At 36.3% G+C, this 21514-nt stretch overlaps 1 protein-coding gene across 1 annotated transcript in view; it reads right to left on the bottom strand.

Moving 5' to 3' along the window:
- Positions 1-20775, bottom strand: part of LOC118191831 (transmembrane protein 151B-like) — a 96205-nt gene extending 75430 nt beyond the window's left edge. The window contains exons 1-2 of the mRNA XM_085810280.1: positions 20707-20775; positions 20269-20562 (exon numbers count right to left, since the gene is read on the bottom strand). Of these exons, the coding sequence (XP_085666406.1) occupies positions 20269-20562; positions 20707-20775 (363 nt within the window). The remainder of the gene's footprint in view (positions 1-20268; positions 20563-20706) is intronic.
- Between the last annotated feature and the right edge of the window lie 739 nt (positions 20776-21514).

The raw sequence follows: 21514 nt of genomic DNA, 5'->3' as shown, positions 1-21514 counted from the left end.
CTACAGTGGACAGCATGCATATACATACATGCACACAAATCTCTTCCAAACGATTTACGGTCATTGCATTTGAAATCATTTCCTGCTTTGTTTGTAGTGATCATTACCATCTTCTAAATGGTAAATCTACAACTGACATGTGCATGCAGATCCCCTAAAATACCTTTATTTCGTCGATTGTGATTGCATTCATTTTGCTACGATTTTGTAGCATGCACTTATCGCATTCAATTGTCAAATGTTCTAGAAATTCCTTGCCAAACATAAAAATTTCCAGTGGTGTTTTGGCTTGATAAGCGGTACATTTGGGTTTCAATTCACTCTTTTCGGTAGATCTTTATCTACCCACTCCACAATTTTCTCAAAGTGAAATTTAAAATAAAACGTCTAAAATTACTAATTATGAATAAAAAATGGCAGTATAAGACAATGGAAGCAATATTATATAATGTTTACTATGAGAAACTGTACTAACTTGGAAACAGAAGTAGCAGACATTTTCCAAATAGCAATGCTTTACTTAGTGATGCTATACAGCCATCTGCGATCGACAGTTGGAAGTTCTAATAATACAGAATGAATAAACACAGGAATGGAATCTGTTAAGGCATTTACAGAAGAATTAAAAAATTTAAACCTTTGTCAACTAGAGTGGACATGATGCAACAAATGGTTAATATGATTCAGTTTTTCTTAGATAGTCCTCCACGAAGGCATCCCTCCCTTCCGCGTAGTGCTTTAGGGAGGAACAAGGAAGTAATAATAATAATAAAAACATAAATCTGCTTTCGAAATGCAATTGTTCTTCAAACGTATATGGCATTACGTTTGAGTTTCACCAATAAAGTTGATTTTAATTTACGTCATTCTTATTGCCTCACAAAGCTTGCTGATAACATCGACTACGCAGACACCAGTAGTAAACAGTTTAGTATAAATTTAAAGCAACAGCTCCTAACCGTAGGAGAACTGTAATAGAAAAGTCGGCTACCTGCCGTTGAGTTTGTCATTTGGCGTACTGTCCTAGGTATACTCACGTAAGAATGAAATTTCAAAGTAAACTTCTCTCGTAAGTTCGAACTTTGGGTAGCTTTTAGCAAACTGTGAGCTTTAGAAGTGATTAGATATTGTACTTACAAGTAGTTTGAAGCGAAACTTTATGTTCTTCGCCAGGTCTACATGGCTGGTCACTCCGCGCCGTAATATTTTTAATTTAACCTTCATAAGTGGGGACGTAAAATAAACGTAAATTTTAAACGAATATTTATGTCTCTTTGCTGTTTAAGTGCTTGATTAAGTTAGTGGTGACAGTAACATCCTGGAACTTTAAGTGAAACCTAGATAAATGGTACTTGAGATAATTAAGATTAGATTAAGCCCCAGACAGGTTTTATGGGTACAGAATGTAGAATTAAAGGTGTCTAATAACTTTTTTTTTTTTCCCAATGGCAGATTGTGAACAATTACAAATGTAACCCAGTCTATTAATCTATACAGGTCGAGATGTGGTGTTCTCTTTATTATGGAGGCACCTAATAGGTGGGCCACCATCGCCTTGCATATGAAGGGACGGACAGTTACAACTATGCCTTCTCCGGGATTCGAACCCAGGCCCTTCGGCATCGCAGTCAGCTTCCCTGACCACCATACCGACTGGGCGGCTTGGCTAATAACTAATTTTGACAATTCTCGAAGAAACAAATATACGCAATAATTAACACACTATCAAAAATTATGTAAAGCTAAATTGTGTCAGTAAATGCAAGTAAATGTCAAATGTTAAAGTAGTAAATCTCAAAAGGAAAAATAAGTTTTATCCTGTGTGAAATTTTCGTAGTAATATGAGTGTAAAACCTGTAAAATGCTCCAAAGAGTGCAATGTTCTTGAATATTATTTGCAGTTTTTTCTTCTGTTGCTTTGAAGAAGAATCAATCAAGTTATTCTACCAACGTGTTAGAATTTCTTGTATTTCTCGATACCGGTTTCCATATCGGAATTTTGTTTCCCTAATGGCGGGTTCTAGCCGGTTAAAGGCATTGTCCACTATTAAGGCCGGAAGCGATGGTCGCTTTATTATGGAGGCACCTAATAGGTCGCCACCATTGCTTCCCATGAAGGGACGGACAAATGATATCCATGCCTTCTCAGGGATTCGAACCCTGACTTTTCGGTATGGCCCGAATCTAGCCCAAGTCACTAACTACTTTGCCGTCTAGGCGACATATCGGAAATATAACTTTCATTTATCTATTTTAGTGCAATTACTATACTTAAAATACTGTATCTTCCTTTTTCTTATTATGGAATTTTCACCTTGAGTCTGGTTACCATACAAGCATCTTTGGTTTCCTCAACGTCACTTCGCTACCTTTTCAATTACTGTATAATTCTGGTTTTTACTTCGGGAAAAATAGTGCTAAAATTAACTATTATAATTTTGATTATTTACTTGTAGGAACAGGCTATAACATAGCTGTAGTTACAGTGAATCCTCTATAAGGCATACAGTTTCAGATGTTTTTGGTCTGCATTGGATGTTGTTCTCTTATAAGGATCTATTTACTTTTATTAGCCAGTTATTTTATGTTAACGATCTTTACTGTCTTTCTGGCTTTCCGTTTTTCTGCCAGAAGGCTAATTTCTAGTTTCAGATGAGGTAGAAAGAGATAGTCTTTAAAGGAAGGATTTAGAAGGCAGAATCAGAGCATGTTCCGCCTCCTGAAGTTACTAGTTTATTTTCTTGATTCAGAGCGTTACTAGTTGATTATCTTGAGAGAAGTTTATCTGTGGCGTTGCATTATTTTCACCATTAGGCTTAGGTGGGTATTAGGTCTGAGCCACTTTGCACGTTATTGTCTGTGTAGCCTCTGGGCTAACTACAGTTTACTCTACTAACGATAGTTTACGTTCAAATCGTTATTTTTGATTTATGTCACAAATGCTGGCTGATTTTGTAAGCACAAGCCGTGTTTTCTGTTAATATATCCGAGTAAATAAAAGGGTCTTCTACACCCTTTCCTAGTCTCAGTTGCAATTTCCAAGACACAGCTAGAAGTCCCTTGAGTCTTAAAGAGTTCTCACTCTGTTTATATTATCAAAGAGAATGAGACTCTATATTCTTAAAGAGGATGTTTAATAAAAATGCTTATTATATTTTCAGAAATACTTATATGGTATTTCTACCGCCTTCTTAGCTTCGTGGTGTAGTGGTCAGCACACACGGCGCATATTCGAGAGGTCCGTGGTTCGATTCCCGGCGAGGGTAAGGCTCATTTTTCATGTCTCCCAGTTTCAAACAATCCTAAAATCTCTACAGTGGCGCCCGAACTAAAAAAGGTGGTGGATGATGATTCTCCACCACCAGGATTTGGCGATTGGGTACCCTAATCCCCAGTCGCCCTTTAAAAGGTAGAATATATAAGGTATTTCTCCTGCTTTCTTAGTATGCCTTCGTGGTGTAGTGGCAGCACGCTTGGCGCGTGTTCGAGAGGTTCGTGGTTCGAGACCAGGCCAGGCAAGCTCACTTTTTATCTTTCCTGCTTCGAATTAACCTTATGTCTCTACATACTGATCACTTTCATAGGCGGTAGTCTAACAGAAGTGTTCGTCACAAGATAGCTCAATGCTAATTTCTTTTGACACGAACTTTTTTTACCACGAATTTTATTTAACACGAATTCAAAATAAATATTTCATTCTCTTTTTGTGCGTACGTTTTTACTTAACACAAGCTGGTTAAGACAATTTCTAAGAATATTTTTGCCTGTTTAACTTTTGCAGGGCCACATATACCTGGTGGAGAAGGTTTCGATAATCTATTGTTTGAAGATACTGATGCATTACCAATCGACAATTACTTCTAATCTCACAGATCAAAGTGATAAAAAGAAGAAAATCGATTCAGATCTACAGATATAATAAAAATATTCTGGAACTGAGCAGAGAATTGGATAATCACTAGACCAGAAAATTGAAACTGGTCTGGAACTGGGCAGAGACTTGGAACTGGGCAGAGACCAGAAAATTGAAACTGGTCTGGAACTGGGCAGAGATTTGGATAATCACTGGACCAGAAAACTGAGACTGGTCTGGAACTGGACAGAGATTTGGATAATCACTGGACCAGAAAATTGAAACTGGTCTGGAACATGACAGAGACCTGGATAATCACTGAACCAGAAAACTGAAACTGGTCTGGAACTGGACAGAGACTTAGATAATCACTGGACCAGAAAACTGAGACTGGTCTGAAACTGGACAGTGATTTGGATAATCACTGGACCAGAAAATTGAAACTGGTCTGGAACTGGACAGAGACTTGGATAATCACTGGACCCGAAAATTGAAACTGGTCTGGAACTGGACAGAGACTTGGATAATCACTGAACCAGAAAACTAAAATTGATCTGGAACTGGACAGAGACTTAGATAATCACTGGACCAGAAAACTGAGACTGGTCTGGAACTGGACAGAGATTTGGATAATCACTGGACCAGAAAATTGAAACTGGTCTGGAACTTGACAGAGACCTGGATAATCACTGAACCAGAAAACTGAAACTGGTCTGGAACTGGACAGAGACTTAGATAATCACTGGACCAGAAAACTGAGACTGGTCTGGAACTGGACAGAGATTTGGATAATCACTGGACCAGAAAATTGAAACTGGTCTGGAACTTGACAGAGACCTGGATAATCACTGAACCAGAAAACTGAAACTGGTCTGGAACTGGACAGAGACTTAGATAATCACTGGACCAGAAAACTGAGACTGGTCTGGAACTGGACAGAGATTTGGATAATCACTGGACCAGAAAATTGAAACTGGTCTGGAACTGGACAGAGACTTGGATAATCACTGGACCCGAAAATTGAAACTGGTCTGGAATTGGACAGAGACTTGGATAATCACTGGACCAGAAAATTGAAATTGGTCTGGAACTGAGCAGAGACTTGGATAATCACTGGACCAGAAAATTGAAACTGGTCTGGAACTGGACAGAGACCTGGATAATCACTGAACCAGAAAACTGAAACTGATCTGGAACTGGACAGCGACTTAGATAGTCACTGGACCAGAAAACTGAGACTGGTCTGGAACTGGACAGAGATTTGGATAATCACTGGACCAGAAAATTGAAACTGGTCTGGAACTGGACAGAGACTTGGATAATCACTGGACCAGAAAATTGAAACTATCTGGAACTGGGCAGAGACTTGGATAATCACTGGACCAGAAAATTGAAACTGGTCTGGAACTGGGCAGAGACCTGGATAATCACTGGACCAGAAAATTGAAACTGGTCTGGAACTGGGCAGAGACCTGGATAATCACTGGACCAGAAAATTGAAACTGGTCTGGAACTGGACAGAGACCTGGATAATCACTGAACCAGAAAACTGAAACTGGTCTGGAACTGGACAGAGACTTAGATAATCACTGGACCAGAAAACTGAGACTGGTCTGGAACTGGACAGAGATTTGGATAATCACTGGACCAGAAAATTGAAACTGGTCTGGAACTGGACAGAGACTTGGATAATCACCGAACCAGAAAATTGAAACTGGTCTGGAACTGGACAGAGACTTGGATAATCACTGAACCAGAAAATTGAGACTGGTCTGGAACTGGAAAGAGACTTGGACAATTACCGGACCAGAAAATTGAAACTCGTCTGGAACTGGGCAGAGACCTGGATAATCACTGGACCAGAAAATTGAAACTGGTCTGGAATTGGGCAGAAGATTGGACAATCATTTTGTCAAGCATTGTCCTAAAGAAAACGCGCTGGGAAAATTCAGCTCAAAGTTGTTGACTGCCTCTTGCAGAGAATTATATAAAGGTCGAACGAAAAGTTTATACAAACTTAATTCGTGAAAATTGGTGAAATATTAGTACCACGGAAGACTCGTGCTGATTTTACTCAAGAGATCACAAAAAGAATTCCATCATTAAAGAAAGAAGACGTTATAAACAACATTCCTTACAATACAGTGATATTGCGACTGTATGCTAGCATATGAGGCCCGGTGACGCAGCAACACCACAGGTCCGGGGTTCGATTCCCGGGCTGGGCAAGGTCGAATCAGCCTTTTATCCCTTGATTTCCATCACTTGGGTCGATAAAATGAGTACCAAGTTCGCTTGGGGACTAAAACACAGGGGATCCTGCGACAAGCTGACCACTTATTCGGGGCATATGCTTACGTACCCTGGGGCCCACTGCCAAGAAAGCAGATTTCGGGCAATGCAGGCCGTTAGGGCTGTTACGCCACTGAGTTTAGTTTTTAGTTTTTATGCAAACATATGTGGCGTTTAGTATCCGAAAGTGAAAGTGAATAAAAATCTTATGTGTAGGACAATATTTTTTGTTTATTAAGATTTTTTTCATTTCAAATAAAAATTTTTATTTTAGTACGTTTTCATAAGATATTACTACATGTTTAATTTGTTGAAATAAAGTAATAAGATTAAAACGAATATTTTTAGAAAATGTTTTTAAAAATTATGCTTGCTGATCTTTTAGATCTTCTTTTCCTCCATAGATAACAATGTCTTTTTTTACATATATTCTTCAGGAACGTTACTGTCGCGTAAATGTATGATTAGGCGTATATAACATTATATTGTTACGACTTTTATATATATGTAATAATAAAATTCCATAGTCAAGAATACAATTAAAATTCTAACTGTATGTTTTTTTCATTTTTAATGGCGACATTCTCTTATTTGAAAGTACGTGGAATTAAATCCACAGCCCCGTAGTCAAGTTGTTTTTCCCGCCTTTTCTACACGTACAGTTTTAGAATGTTCTGGAAATACTTCAAGCGAACTGGATTGGCTGACGAGGCTGACGTCATTTCATGGAAGCTCCGCCTTTCCAGAGGCTATAAAAAGACTCGCAAAAGGAATATCGGGGCTTTTTTCTTAAATGTCACGATGCAGTAAACTTCATACAAAATATTATTAGCAGTTCTTTTTTATTTACTTCGGAGATCAGATTTGTGTAATTGCTATTTTCTCCTGAAATATAATAAATGGATCCTGTTTTTTAAAACTATCGTCTGATAATTTAAGCTACGACTACATTGATGATTCTTCAACAATCTATTTATTCCTGACAAAAGCTGGTATATCACATATATGTAAATAGTTTTAGTGAAATTATATGTGAATTGTAGCATATTTTGCATAATGTAACATAAAAATTCTGAAGAGAGTGAAGCTCCGTCGGAAAAATAATGTTACAGGGGTAAGTCTATTTAACATTGTGGTAAATGGCTGTTAAATTGGCAAGATATTGCAAAGCTGGCGATGGTTTTGGCGACTAATTTTTGTCGACAAATTTGGCGAGAAATCGTCCAAAGTTGCCAAACGCAGTGGATCAAAATGATACTGGATAGTTGACAGTAAGCTAGGCAGAATCGACATAATCAAGCAAATAACTGAACTGATTTCTTTCAGCTACTATTTTGAAATTCCTTAAAACCTCATTTCTACGTACGAGTACGTAGAACTAACGATAATATTCTAGAATAAAAGAATTTTTTTTTTAAAGTTGAGAAATTATAAAAGTTAAACTCACTTTTAACTCACCATTTGGCGATTCCTGTATAACTGCAATTGATACTGTAATTGATCTTATATGTAACTGTAACCGTATCAGGCCCTTATGAAACTTTAACTGTATACGTCTTCCAGTTATTTCGAGAAATGGAAAATATTAGAGATTCTCGTGGCCGGGTGAACACTATATTAATCTGGAGAGAGCGTCAGTTTTTAGTTCATAGTCACCTTCGGAGTAATGAGATAGCTCCGTGCTAGTTGCATATAAGTCCCGGATACGGTTACAGTTACATATAGGATCAACTACAGTTTCGCTTTTTAAGGCGCCTTGCATTGTGTTGTATCATCCTGTTAACAGTTTGAGGTGGTAATTACGGATTGGGCTCTGTCATACTGAGGAGAGCTGTACAGGTATTTTTGTAGAACGTTCCAGGACTATAAAGTGTTTTTTTTATAAAGCTATTATCGGCTCTGAGGACATTCAATTCATTACGAACCCTACGAACGTAGCAATATTAAGGATGACAGAAAAAAAAATTAAGTTTTTCCTAACTCACTTTTGATTCGAATTCTTTAACATAATTAATGCAAGAAAAAATAGGAAATATAACAGCTATTTTAAGATTCGTTTATAATCTAGCAAAAAACCAAAATCATATTTTGTAACGATTTTGGCGTTTATTCAATTAAACTGTTCCACAACGTTTCAGTTTCAGCCACTACTCATTGGCAATTTCATCTCATTAAGGATCATTAGTAAAATGTATTCCCTTGACGTCATTCTTCAACCGAGAAACTAAAACAGATTTTAATGCAAGTTAGATAAGCCACTCAAAATTCCAGTCATTTAAGACAGAAAAAAATATTTAATAGGATGTGAAATCAACGTGGGAATGAAATATGCGAAATGAAATATAACTTTTGCTTGTTTCTTAATTGCCCACTATTTTATGAGTCCTAGATAATTAAGTGAAGATAAAAATATTTTTGTTAACTTAGGTTAATAGTAAATTAGCATAGCGAAACATAATGAGCAAAATGGTAAAATTAAGGCAACTATTATTAGATTTACCAGCTCTAAGCATTCTGCTGAAATTTTTTCTTTTATTGAAGCTCAGATTAAGGTTTGGTATTTGTAGAAGAGCTCCATAAAATGTAGTTGCAATAAATAAATAAAATATCTTAACTTTCGACCTAAATAAGTAGATTTCTCTAGCTTTATTCGTATTTGATTAATATTTCTGACTCAGAATATATATCAGGCAATTTGAGTCGAATTTTATTTTGAAAACTTGCAGTGAATTCAAGCAGTACTTATAAAACAAAAGTGTTTCTTTTATTGTAGAAATAAAGGATATTGCCATGTATTATTTTTAAGGAAATAATACAACGAATATAAAACAATATATGGCAACACTTAAAGCTCTATCGGAAATTCTTAAAATTTGCTGTTCTTGAATACTTTGTGATTCTGCCATTGATTTTTGTAGGGTGCAAATGCGAAGAATAACTAATTTTAAATAATAATTTAATAACTAATTTTAAAAATCTGATGTGTACAACACCTGACTTCCTTGTACGGAATATTAAATTATATGCAATTTTCCTGCATTTCATTTAAACATATTGAATTAACAGTTAACGAATTTTGAAATAAATCTACTGCGTCGATAGCGCATAAACCACAATAGAATAAATGCATTTTTTAAAGTTTACTATATTTATTAACCATAGCGACACTTCGGCGCTAGGTTCACTTAACAGCGTTATATCTCATTCATTTTATAATTCAGAATGCACAAAAAGTATATCACCTGAAGAATTACCACATGTTATATTGAAACACTATAATAAATCTTAAACTATGTATAAAAGAAATTAAACAAATAAAAAAAAACGGTTTTTCACAGACTATTCAGCGCCGCATACCTAATGCGCATGCGCTACACATTAATTCAGTTCTCACTTCGAGGCAAGGCAAAAATACATAAAAATTCAAAATATTTTCATTAAAAATTGAAAGCTATCGATAAACATATTACACCAAGTACAGTTAAAACAATTAAAAAACAATTTTTACAATTAAAATTACAGTTTGTACACAAAAACAAGCTAATAGATTAAATAATAATTCCAGAATGAATTAAGCATAATTTAATTCCCAATAATAAACGATTAAATACGTTATTAAATAATAAAAGACTTTATTTTGTTATTTCGAAGCTTGGTTTCTCTAGATTGGCAACAAATCCAATATTCTGGTAAGTTTCAAATGTAAACAAATATGACTACGATGCCAAACAAAAATTAGGCTTGGCCGCACTTAAGAAAATTAAAATTTTTTGAGAAATATACAACTACAACATGCAGGTTAATTAAGGCATAAAATCCTTAACCGGAAGATAAGAACAACATAATTAAATCATTTTTAAAGCATAAAATGCACAATTTACAAACATGTAAAAAACTGAGCTCACTGAGCCGAGTAACAGAGTGGATACATATATTTACATATATTTACATATGTTTACATATGTTTGGTGCGGTAGATTGTAACCAAAATGGGAGGTGCATATCTTATATGTTATAGCAGCCCTGTATACAAAATTTCAATGTTCTGAGGCTAATCGTTTTTGGATTTATGCGAAATACACACATACATATGTACGAACAGACGGGGAGCACAAATAAATCTCCTCAGAACTCATTTTAAATCAATTTATAATATTTGGGGGAAAAAAAGAGTCCCCTATTCCATCCTTACCTACAGATGTCACGCAAAAACATCCATCGTTAAATTGCATTCGGTAGTAGTCAAAATGGATACTTTTGCTGAAATATGATACCCGAAAATTTTCGCCATTACAATACTTCCTTTCTATTTCGTACAAGGAAGTAAGAACAAAAAAAATCTGATATGTACACCACATGACTTCCTTGTACGGAATATTAAATTACACGCATTTTTTTCTTGAATTTCATTTAACTTGATTGGATTGAATTAAATCTACTTCGTCGACAGCGCATAAACCACAACAGAATAAATGCACTCTTTAAAATTCACTATACTTGTTTACTATAACGACACTCTGAATGCACAAAATTTATATCATTTGAAGAATTATCGTTGCCACATGTTCTATTCAAATACTATAATAAAGCTAAAACGATGTATGAAAGAAATTAAGAAAACAAAACAAAAAAGAAACGGACTTTCACAGACGATTTAGTATTTCTCATTCAATTAATTCAGTTCTCACTTCGCGACAAGGCAAAAATACATAAAAACTCAAAATATCTGCATTAAAAATTACGAAGTAAATCTTAAACACTTATTTCCCCGAAAACATTCCAGAAGGGATTAAGCATGATTTAATTCGCAATAATAAATGAAGGCGTTATTTTTGTGTTGCGAAGCTTAGTCTCTCTAGATTGGCAACAAATTTCAATTCTGCTGTTTCAAATGTACACAAATATGTCCGCCATGTTATTTAAAACTTAACCGCACTTAAACAGCTTTTAAATTGTTGATAATTGTACAAATATTGCTTCCAGAATTACGAAAGGCATAAAAACCTTAACAGGAAGATAAAAACAACATAATTCAATCATTTTTAAAGCAAAAATTATACAATTTACAAACATATAAGTGTAAAGAAACTGAGATCACTGAGCCGGGTAACAGAGTGGATATATATATAAATATATTTATGTACTTTTGGTGCGGCCGATTGCAACCAAAATACGAGGTGCGCATCTACTTGTTATAGCAGTCCTATATACAAAATTTCAACGTTCTGAAGCTACTCGTTTTTGAGTTTTGCGAGATACGTACGTACGCACGTACGTACATACGTTCGTACAGACGCCACGAAAAATTCTCTTCAAAATTCATTTTAAAGCAGTTTTATAATATTTTTGGAGGAAAAGAGTCTTTTATTCTGTCCTTACGTACAGATATCACGCAAAAACATCGTTAAATTGCATTCAGTAGCGGTCAAAATGGATATTTTCGTTGAAATATGTTGCCTGAAACTTTTCGCGATTACAATACTTCTTTTTTACTTCGTACAAGGAAGTAAAAAGCTGTGTAAGCCATCTTGTTAAGAAAGTTTAATGATGTGATAAATGGAGAAAAGATTGAAAAAATTTAAAAAATATAACTGCAAGACTTAACATTCTATCGAAAAATTTTTAAACTTGCTGTTGTTAAATGTTCTGTGGTTTTGGTATTGAGTTTTGGGAGGTATAAGTGTAAAGAAACGGATGTTTAATACTCGTAACAAAGTTAAGAAGACAAAAAATGTTGTATATGCCATCTTGTTAAGAAAACTGGTTATTGATTTGATGACCTGAGAAAAGATTGAAAAAATTGATATATGACAACACTTAACACTCGATTGAAAAATTCTAAAAAATATGCTGTTTTTAAATAAATTGGGATTTTTACTGCTGAATTTTTTCACGTGAGTGCGAAGAAAGCTAAGTTAATAATAAAGTCAGACACAAAAAGGTTATATTAGTGGAAGGGAATCCAAGAGTAAACTGGCAAACTGCGAGCCAAGAAAGAGAATAAAAAGCCTTAACAAATCTATGCGGCGATGTTAAAATACGAATTATTTCAGATTTTCTTTTCGTTTTTACTTCCTTGCACGAAGCAAAGAAAGTATCGAAATAACAAAAGATTTCGGATTTCATATTTCAACGAAAATATGCATTTTAACCGTTCCCGAAACAATTTGAACGACGTACTTGCGTGACATCCATGCGTATAGGCAGAATAAAGGACTGCTTTTGTCCAAAAAGATTGTAAAATGGATTTAAAATACACTCATGTCCATAAATTAAGGATAATTCGGAGTCACGCGGAATTCGAACTTTAAACTAAATATATCACCTGTAAAATCACTACACACATCTTCAAGAATCATATGCAAATTTCAGGAAGTAACCAGATGACACCGATGGTACGTCACAATGATGAGAGAGAGTGTAAGAGAGTGATATATAAGGAATTCAGGCAAAGAAGTATTATTGTTCGCAGGCGCTTTATAAGCATTTCAGTGCAATAACCGAATATTTATGACACAAAGGACGCAATTGGATGATTTTTTACGTGGTAGAATGATCAGCCGTCTGGAATGCGGGCGTACCCAACTGGAAGTATCAGACACGAACTTGGAAATGCCCAGAGTGTCATCTCCAGGCTTTGGCAACGATTCCAAAATAATGGTAATGTGAGTAGACGTTGCAGCACAGGTCGCCTCAGAGCTACAACGCCGAATGAGGACCGGTATTTGGCAGTTACTGCCAAAAGAAACAGGCGAAGCACAGCCTCAGACCTGTCTCGTAAGCTCTCTTCAGCCACTGGTACGACAATTTCAAGGCAGACCGTGTACAGACGCTTAGGGCAGATTGGTCTATATGCTCGTAGACTTGTCAGATGCGTTCCACTTACTGCAACTCACTGTTGCCTGCGGTTAGCCTGGAGTACAGAGCATGCATTGTGGACACCGCAACAGTTGACTTGTGTGATGTTTTCCGACGAGTCCAGGTTTAGCTTGCAGTCTGATTCTCGCCGGACTTTCATATGAAGAGCTCCAGGTACCCGTTACCACCAAGAAAACATCATTGAACGACACCGTTACGGTGGTGTAGGAGTGGTCGTTTGGGATGGAATTATTTTGGGTTCCAGAACTGACCTGCATGTTCAAATTGGAACCATGACAAGCCAAATCTAACGGAACGTCATTCTGGAACAACATTTATGTTTGCTTCGGGGCGCCATGGGCGCACAATTTGTGTTTATGGATGACAACGCCCGTGCAAACATCGTAAGCGAATCCCTTCAGTCGAAGGATATCACCCGTATGGACTGGCCAGCATTCTCACCGGACTTGAATCCAGTAGAGCACGTGTGGGATATGCTTGGCCGACGATTTGCAGCCCGTCAACCTCCTCCTACATGTCTACGGACTGTATTGCATCGTCTGGGAGACATACAATGCATTAACAATTATACAAACCATGTAATATTGGTTTTTTGTAATTTTTTTTTTTTTTTTGTAATTTGCTCCAGGGAGAAAAAAATCGCTATTTTTTTAATAAAATCAAACGTATAGCATCTTTTTTTGCTCTTTACCTTTTGTTTAATAAATAAGCTTTACAAATAAGTCAAATTTGTTTTGCTTCTAACTCTTTTGCCTGATTTTGCATTATCCTTAATTTATGGACATGAGTGTAGATTCAGAACAGAATTTTTTTCTTGATGTCTGTACATACATACGTACGTATGTTATGTATCTCTAACGCAAGAACGAGTAGCCATAGAACCTTGCAATTTTATACATGGAACTGCTATAGCATGTAGTGACGCACCTCTCGTTTTTGTTGCAATTGGCTACATCAGTCTTACATATTTATACATTTTGCATTTTTTTGCTTTAAAAGTGATTGAATTATGCGGTTTCTATGTTCCGGTTAAGGGTTTTATACCTTTAGTTAATCTGCATGCAATAGCTGTAGAATTGTCAACAATTAAAAAGTTTAAGTGGCGAGTTAAGCCTAGCGAACTGCGATTTGTATTTGATGTTTTATGTGTTTCTGTGGTATTTACAATTTTGAATGAAGAAGTTTTAAGTTTTTATTATTTTTGCTTTGCCGCGAAGTGGGAACTGAATTAATTGAATGTTAAATATATGTTTAATGAAATTCGAGGAAATAAGTTTAAATGGAATGCAACAAAAATGCGTATAATTTAATAAGCCATATAATGAAATCATGCTGCGTGCATATCAGATTTTTTTTTCCTTTTTCCGTTAATAACAGAACTTGCAACTTATTTAAAAATTGCTCAATACTTTCATAATGCACATTATTTTCATGAAAATTTTTTGAAAATGTTTTCATTGCGGGCTGAATTACTCAGAATGCTCTATATGTATCTAATGTTCGCCCGTGAGTTCTTTTTTCAATATCTCGCTTCAGTGCTCTCAGTGGCAAGCGATCATATTTTTTTTTTCTGATCTCCGCTTTTTGATTGTCTACGAGACAAATGGTTAAAATCACATTCATCAAAGAAGAAGGAAAACAATAATGTTTCAAGAATGATGGATATTACTTAGAAATATTGACCCTATCTGACTTATAATTCATATTTGTAGCTTCCAGAGTAATTTCAGGGAAAAGCTTATTTTATTATTTACACTGGATTTTATTAATTTCAGTGCTTTTCCTGTGTACTTTATGATCTCGCTTGAACTGTTTCCACAATCTATAATTCAACGAGATACTCCTATAAGCAATTTTTAAATCATCAGCACTCATTTTAAATGAAATTATCCCCGAAATAGTGTATTCTTCTTAGTAAGTGATAGAACCAAACGATTATAGTTTCGCACAGATTGTTTTCAGGGATTTAACATAATGAAAGTCTGATAATCCGACGTTCCATGGTCCAACACATCTGATAATCCCTCATTCCTTCAATTGACACTAGATAGCTCATCTCGTTGGGCAATGCGTGGAAAGATTAGGAAATTTCTTCGCAGTTTTTTGCCATTTTCATTTCCACTGAAACCTGAACAAATTTTACAAACGAAAAATGTCTGGAATGATGAGCGATGTTTCGAGATGCAAACAGCTAAGCCGGCAACAAATATTACTCCAAAATGCACCTAAAATAGCAAAGGAAACCTCTTCAGAAGAAGAAGAGGAAAAGAACGATTTTCCTAACTGTTTGACACATGCGATTTATGCAAAACGTGGTACGGTGCAAAAAAATCATAGAACACTATGACCTTGATGAAACAACAGCATAATACACTGGTCATCAAAATCAAAGGACAATGAGAAAAATATGCTCACTAAGTTAATGCTGCAACCAATGTACATTGCTATAGTTATTTATGTTAATTAAATAAAATTGAACACAAAATTGCACTTCCGACATACGTTAGAAACGAAAACATGAAAAGTCGGTGATTGACAATGCGATGGGCAATGGATGCATGTTCGATTTCCGGTCTGTAGTGTTAGTTAATTAGTTAGTTCTAAACACTGGCCCTCGGCCCACCTAGCAGGCGTAACCTGCCATATGGCTATGAAGGGACAGGCCAAGCCACAAAGCATAACAAACAAAAACAAAGAAGAAAAAAAAAAAAAGGTTAACACAACCGGAAAATGACAAACTTAATAAACATCTAGTAGTGAGTTCAGATTATACAAAACGAACGATCGCACAAAACGAACATAAAAGCTATGTCTATGTCTATATATATATTAAAAAAAACTGAAAGTTTTAAGATTTTAAATTACGTACAAAAGGGCGTTTATTTAAACGTTTTGCGTGTTACCCTTATTTACTCAATATCATGTTCTTTGTTGCCACTTAAACCAAAAATTCAGTTCAACAGCAATGTCGCAAAATAATTTTAAATATCTTTAGAATTTCCGATACAGATACTCGCGCGCTGGAGATAAAAAGGTTCCCCCCCCCCCAGTAGAGTATTGCCATTGCTTGCTTTGAAATCCTTGAGTTTGTTAATCGAAAATTCGGTAACGTTTTAGAAAATATGAAACCGATAATAAAATAAATTCCAAATTTCAAATTTGGGATTCCAGATGCCCATATTGGCAGTAGGATTACGTCATTCAAAACTGGATGGCTCTAAGTACCGTTGTTTTATCCCAATGCGAGAAATATACATAAATTTAAGCAGATATTTCATTATTTAATTTCTTCGAATATAATACAGGGCGATAGTATTTGGTGGCAACAGTTTAAAAAGTGAAACGGACATTCAGAGTGATTCAAAGCAAAATCGCGAAACGAAAACAATAGTCCTTCAGGGACAAAGCCCCTTTGGACTAAAAAAGAATTAAAAAAAAAAAAAAAAAAAAAAAAAAAACGTAAAGCAGATACATGCATTCCAAACACTCTCGGTGAAATAATATATAGATGTGTCGTTTCCATTTTTGTGTTTTTTCCTAAAGTTTAAAATCTTTATAAGTTTTACTTTCAATTTGTTACTATTATTCAGATCTTCTTTATATTATCAAAATTCATCTTAAATTTATAAGCAATTATTTCTGTTTTCAGTATGATTTTCTGCTTTGTTATATCTCGATACCAATATTCTTCTTATTCTCATTCACATTTTGCGTAATATCTCTTGCAAATTTTCTAAACAATTTAGAGTTACTAAATAAATCTTCAAACTTCGCAAATTTACATTTTCCTCCCGCACTTCCAGTCAGGCAACGGTCCTCGACGAAGTACTTTGAATCGCCGAATTTATTACAAACTTTACATATATCATTTCCTTGGAGGTGGAACCTTTTTAAGTAAGTAGGGAACCTTCCATATGCAGTGAGAATTTGATTGTCTGTAGTGTTGTTTAAAGTGAATGTAGCGTCTGCGAGTCATCAGCGTTCAGTATAGGTAGGGTTCAAAGGTGTCATTTATGTGAAAGTCAAAAATGGCGAATAAATGGTAGAATCAAGAGAACAGAAACACAAATGTAGGTCAGCCTACATTTGGAAATCCCTCAAAGTGTCATATCAAAAATTTTCAACAGAATTTTAAGCAGTGGATCAGTTGATAGACAACCTGGTTAAGGCTGACCAAGAGCAATAATTGCATCAGAAGAATGTTTTCTGTCGTTGTGCTCGAAGAAGCCACGAAGCGACTACAAGAGATTTGGTTTTAGACATTCAGGGTGTCACATGAACTCGAATTAGCGTTCTACAGCTGCACGAAGGCTTAACATGGATGGACTGTATGCGAGAAAAACCAAATGGCTTGTGTTCCACCCACTCCAGCTACCCGAGGGCCCGTTTTTAAATTGGTTCCACCGTCATGTTCAGTGGAGCCAAGACGACTGGTCTTGAGTATTTTTTACTATAAGTCTTCACGGTGATTGTTTATGACAAGTGCACAAATAACCTGAACAGTGAATTTATAGACATGTTTCGATTTGGAGAGAGAAAGGAACACGCAGCTTGCCTTGGCATATCCCGTTTCCACGACCGTGTTTAATGATTTGGGGAGGAATCATGATAAATGGCCGCACCGAGCTGCGTATCTTTCAAGGAGGTTCTGTGGAGATGCGTCAATGACGTATTGATACCCGAAGTTAGACTGTTTAGGGGTGTTGTTGGCCCTGAGGTTTTGCTAAGGGATGACAATGCTCGGCCTCATCGAGCATATAGCGTATCAGAATACTTGCAAACAGAAGATAGCACTCGAATGGACCAGCCACCTTAATCACCTGACTTGAACCTGACTGAGCATGTGTAGGATGTCTTAGGGCGCCGAATTTCAGCGCGCTAAAATTCCGATTTACAAGCCTTTTAGGGGAAAACTATCCTTTATTCTATTTGTACGTACCGATGTTACGCAAAAACCATATTCAAATTGTTTCGAGAGCGGATGAAATGGATATTTCTGTTGAAATATGATACCCGACATTTTTCGCGATTACAGTACTTCCTTTACGTTGTATCAGAAAAAGTCCGATGTTGTGTCAGATTACCTATGTTAGAGCAGTGCTACGCATAAATCTGATACGTATCCTAAGATGCCCTTTCTAGAAATGAAAAAGGTAAGCTACATTTCGTCATTCGTCTCAGGAGAACGGAAGATACAGAACCATCGCATTTTTTGTGTGTAAGGTTCATTGAGCTCATTGTTGAAGGCGACGAAAGCTGGTGCCACCACCGGGAACCTGAGTGGAAAGCTTTGACCATGCCGTGGTGTCATCCTTCGTTCCAAGAAGTTCAAGAGCCAATCATTGATAGAAAAGCGTTGCTTGCGCTGCTATTTAATTTCCAGGGCACATTGCTTATTGATTTCAAAAGAGATTTTGTTTCAATGCACGTCTCCATATCGCACATGTCGTAGCGCGGAAATTATACACACTAAAGTAGGACACACTCGAGCACCCGCAGTGTATAACTTTTGAACGGAAATGTTTTGATAGCCCCTTATAACACCCTAAATAGGATGAATTTAAGAGTTAGTAACTTTCGAAACAGTTGAAAATTTCAGAAGATTAATTAATGGAAGAACCGACCAATCACAATGCAGAAAGTGGTGGAGCAATGTCAGGAAAGTTCGAATTTCCGTTTCAGGGGCGGAAACAATATGTATACTCGCATGTTAAAAGTGAATTTCATTTTTATCTTTTCCCAACTTTTTAAAAACCCTTTTTATTCTAGAATATTATTGTTAATTCTATGTAGAAATGAGGTTTTATGGAATTTCAAAATAATACGTGAAAGAAATCAGTTCAGTTATTTGCTTGTTGATTCTATCTCACTGTTCGTTTGATTCTTTGCACTCTTCAGTCCATCCTCGCACAACGATCTTGATTCACTCCTCTTTACCGATCTTATTCGTCAAGGTCATTGCTAGTGAATGGTGAGTCATAAAAATGAACTGCTTCAGTTCAGTCATCAAACTCTTTTGATTTAATCAAGGAAACAGCGGTTTTAAACCCTCTACACAAAAAATCCCTTAATTGGAATGAGAGATCAACCTGAGACGTTCAGAAATTAAGTAACAGTCCATTTTTCTTTTTGAATAGGATTTCTAAATTGTAGATTAAATTGCTTTGGATTGCTATGCGTAGCATCAAGAACGCAGTTCAAAATGCTGTTAATATTTAGTATATATTACCTTGAACTGTACAATATTTCTGCAGTAAATTTCGGTTGTTCGGTTGGTAATTTCATCACTACGGTCTTTTGTTACTCATTGTTTTCATTCTTTTACAACTATTTCGAAAGTCGACATTTAATCGATTGATATCTCGTCATCAAATCAAGATTGTTTGATGATCCAAAAGAACACAGAAACAAAACTATAAGTGGCATCGAAAATGCAAATAAAGAAGTAATGTTTTATTCTTCGTAGCTATTTTTTTCATGACTGAAACGTATCCAAATGAAGTTATCAGGACTTGTATTTCTCTTGATTTGCTTTGGAAACATGAATGGTCCTGAATAGGAACAGGGAGCTTACTCAAGCTATGTTCAGGAAGGTGTGAAATAGACAACATAAGCAGGAAGGGTATACGAAACCCTTCATTTTCTATCTCTTACAGGTATTTCCGAAACTTCGGAATACAGAGACCAACCACTTGTGGTCTGAACGTAAGAATATAAAAGCTACTAAGTAAAACTCTAACTAAAAGCTAACTTTGAATTAGTATACAAATGCCTAGCACTAAGATTGGCCTTTATTTAAAGAAAGGTACGTATGTAGTACGCCGAGCTGCTAAAACTACGATACGTCTGCAATTATCAAGAGGGCTAAACCTCTGGACTTAAAGGCAACCAGCAACCGAGTTAAAACTCGTAAAACTACAGTGGCAAGTGGCTTGCTTCTTATAACTCCTTCCTCTCTCTCGCTTGGCAAAAAGCCACATCTTAAGTACTTGGCGTTAGGAGACAATTTGCATGAACAAGTTAAAGCATTTAATTCTGGCCGGAAGTAGAAAATAAGAAGTGATAGTACAGTTTTAAAATAAAATAAACGTTAGTAAAACTTAGGATCCTTACAAAGTAAGCCGGTTCATTTTCTTAGAAGTTGTTGAAATTTTGTTGGGATCTTGTATCAGCGTCGATTTTAAAGATCATAACCTAATGAAAAACAGATTATAACCAGCTGTTTAAATAAATGTGGAACTTACCTTATAGGCGAGCTCAAGTCTGGTGGTGCAGTGCCAACACTCCACCAGGTAGACAAGGTAAAGCATGGCCATAAAAGCGACAGGTATGAAGACGTAACCGTCCTCGCAAGGGCTGGCTGTGCGACGGGTGGTGATAGGGAAGCTTTGGAAATTGACGACAAGGCGCGTCACGCGCGCGCACTGGCACCAGGCGAGGGCTGCCAGACAACCTGCGATGAGCAAGGTGAGGACGAGGCACTTGACGTGGGCGTCACGCCGGAGGCTGCGGCAAAGGCCCTGCTTCTGGGGACGTTGCTAGAATAAAAAAAGAAATGTAATCATTAATAAAGGGATGCAGAACGCATCTCTAAAGCATGTTTTTCAAAGCAACATTGCCTGAGGCAAGGTCAGTAGACAAACAAAATTAGGCTCTTCGCAGCACTGATGCAACTTACTTACACAAGTGGGTGAAATCAAGACACGAAAAGAGTAGTTGCTTTTGATCCGACTTAAAGTCAGTGACGTCATCCAAGAGCAAGCCTTGTAGTACAGTAACACTGACTTGAAATCTTAGAAAGATACTTCTTAATACTTACGTCTTAAAGAAATTATGTCTCATTTTTCTGAACCATTACACTGTTTTCAAAGTAGTTTTATTTCTTTTGTACGCAGTTTCCTGTTACTTATCACTTGGCAGGATACTTATCATATATGGATTTGGAACCCCAATTTTAAAATATTAAAGACATTTGTTTAAAGATTTTTAAGCAAAAACAATCCTTCCTAAACTTTTACAATTTGGATGAGGCATTTGAAAATTGAAGCCCAGTGGCGCAGTGGCTAGCGTATCGCGCAGCAGCACCACAGGTGCGGGATTCGATTCTTTGGCTGGGCAAGGTCGAGTCAGCTTTTTATCCCTTGATTTCCATCACTTGGGTCGATAAAATGAGTACCAAGTTTGCTTGGGGACTAGATAACCCGGACACTGGGGGTCCTGCGACAAGCTGACCACTTGTTCGGGGCATATGCTTACGCATCCCGGGGCCCACAGTCAAGAAAGCAGATTTCGGGCACTGCAGGCCTTGGCCCATTAGGGCTGTTACGCCACTGAGTTTTATTTGGAAATTATCTTACATGTATGACAATAATCTGCACATTTCATGGAATCGTCATAAAGTTTTCTATTTATAGATAATATATTTTAAACTGATTATTTAATCTGAGGACACACTAATGTATGAGGTTAATTTAAATTTGTTTAACCAGC

This window comes from Stegodyphus dumicola, chromosome 2, assembly GCF_044657685.1.
Source record: "Stegodyphus dumicola isolate Sdum_Otavi_A_Nest chromosome 2, ASM4465768v1".
NCBI classification, from domain to species: domain Eukaryota; kingdom Metazoa; phylum Arthropoda; class Arachnida; order Araneae; family Eresidae; genus Stegodyphus; species Stegodyphus dumicola.
Note: the sequence above shows the minus strand (reverse complement) of the source record. Positions and strands in the feature narration are given on the sequence as shown.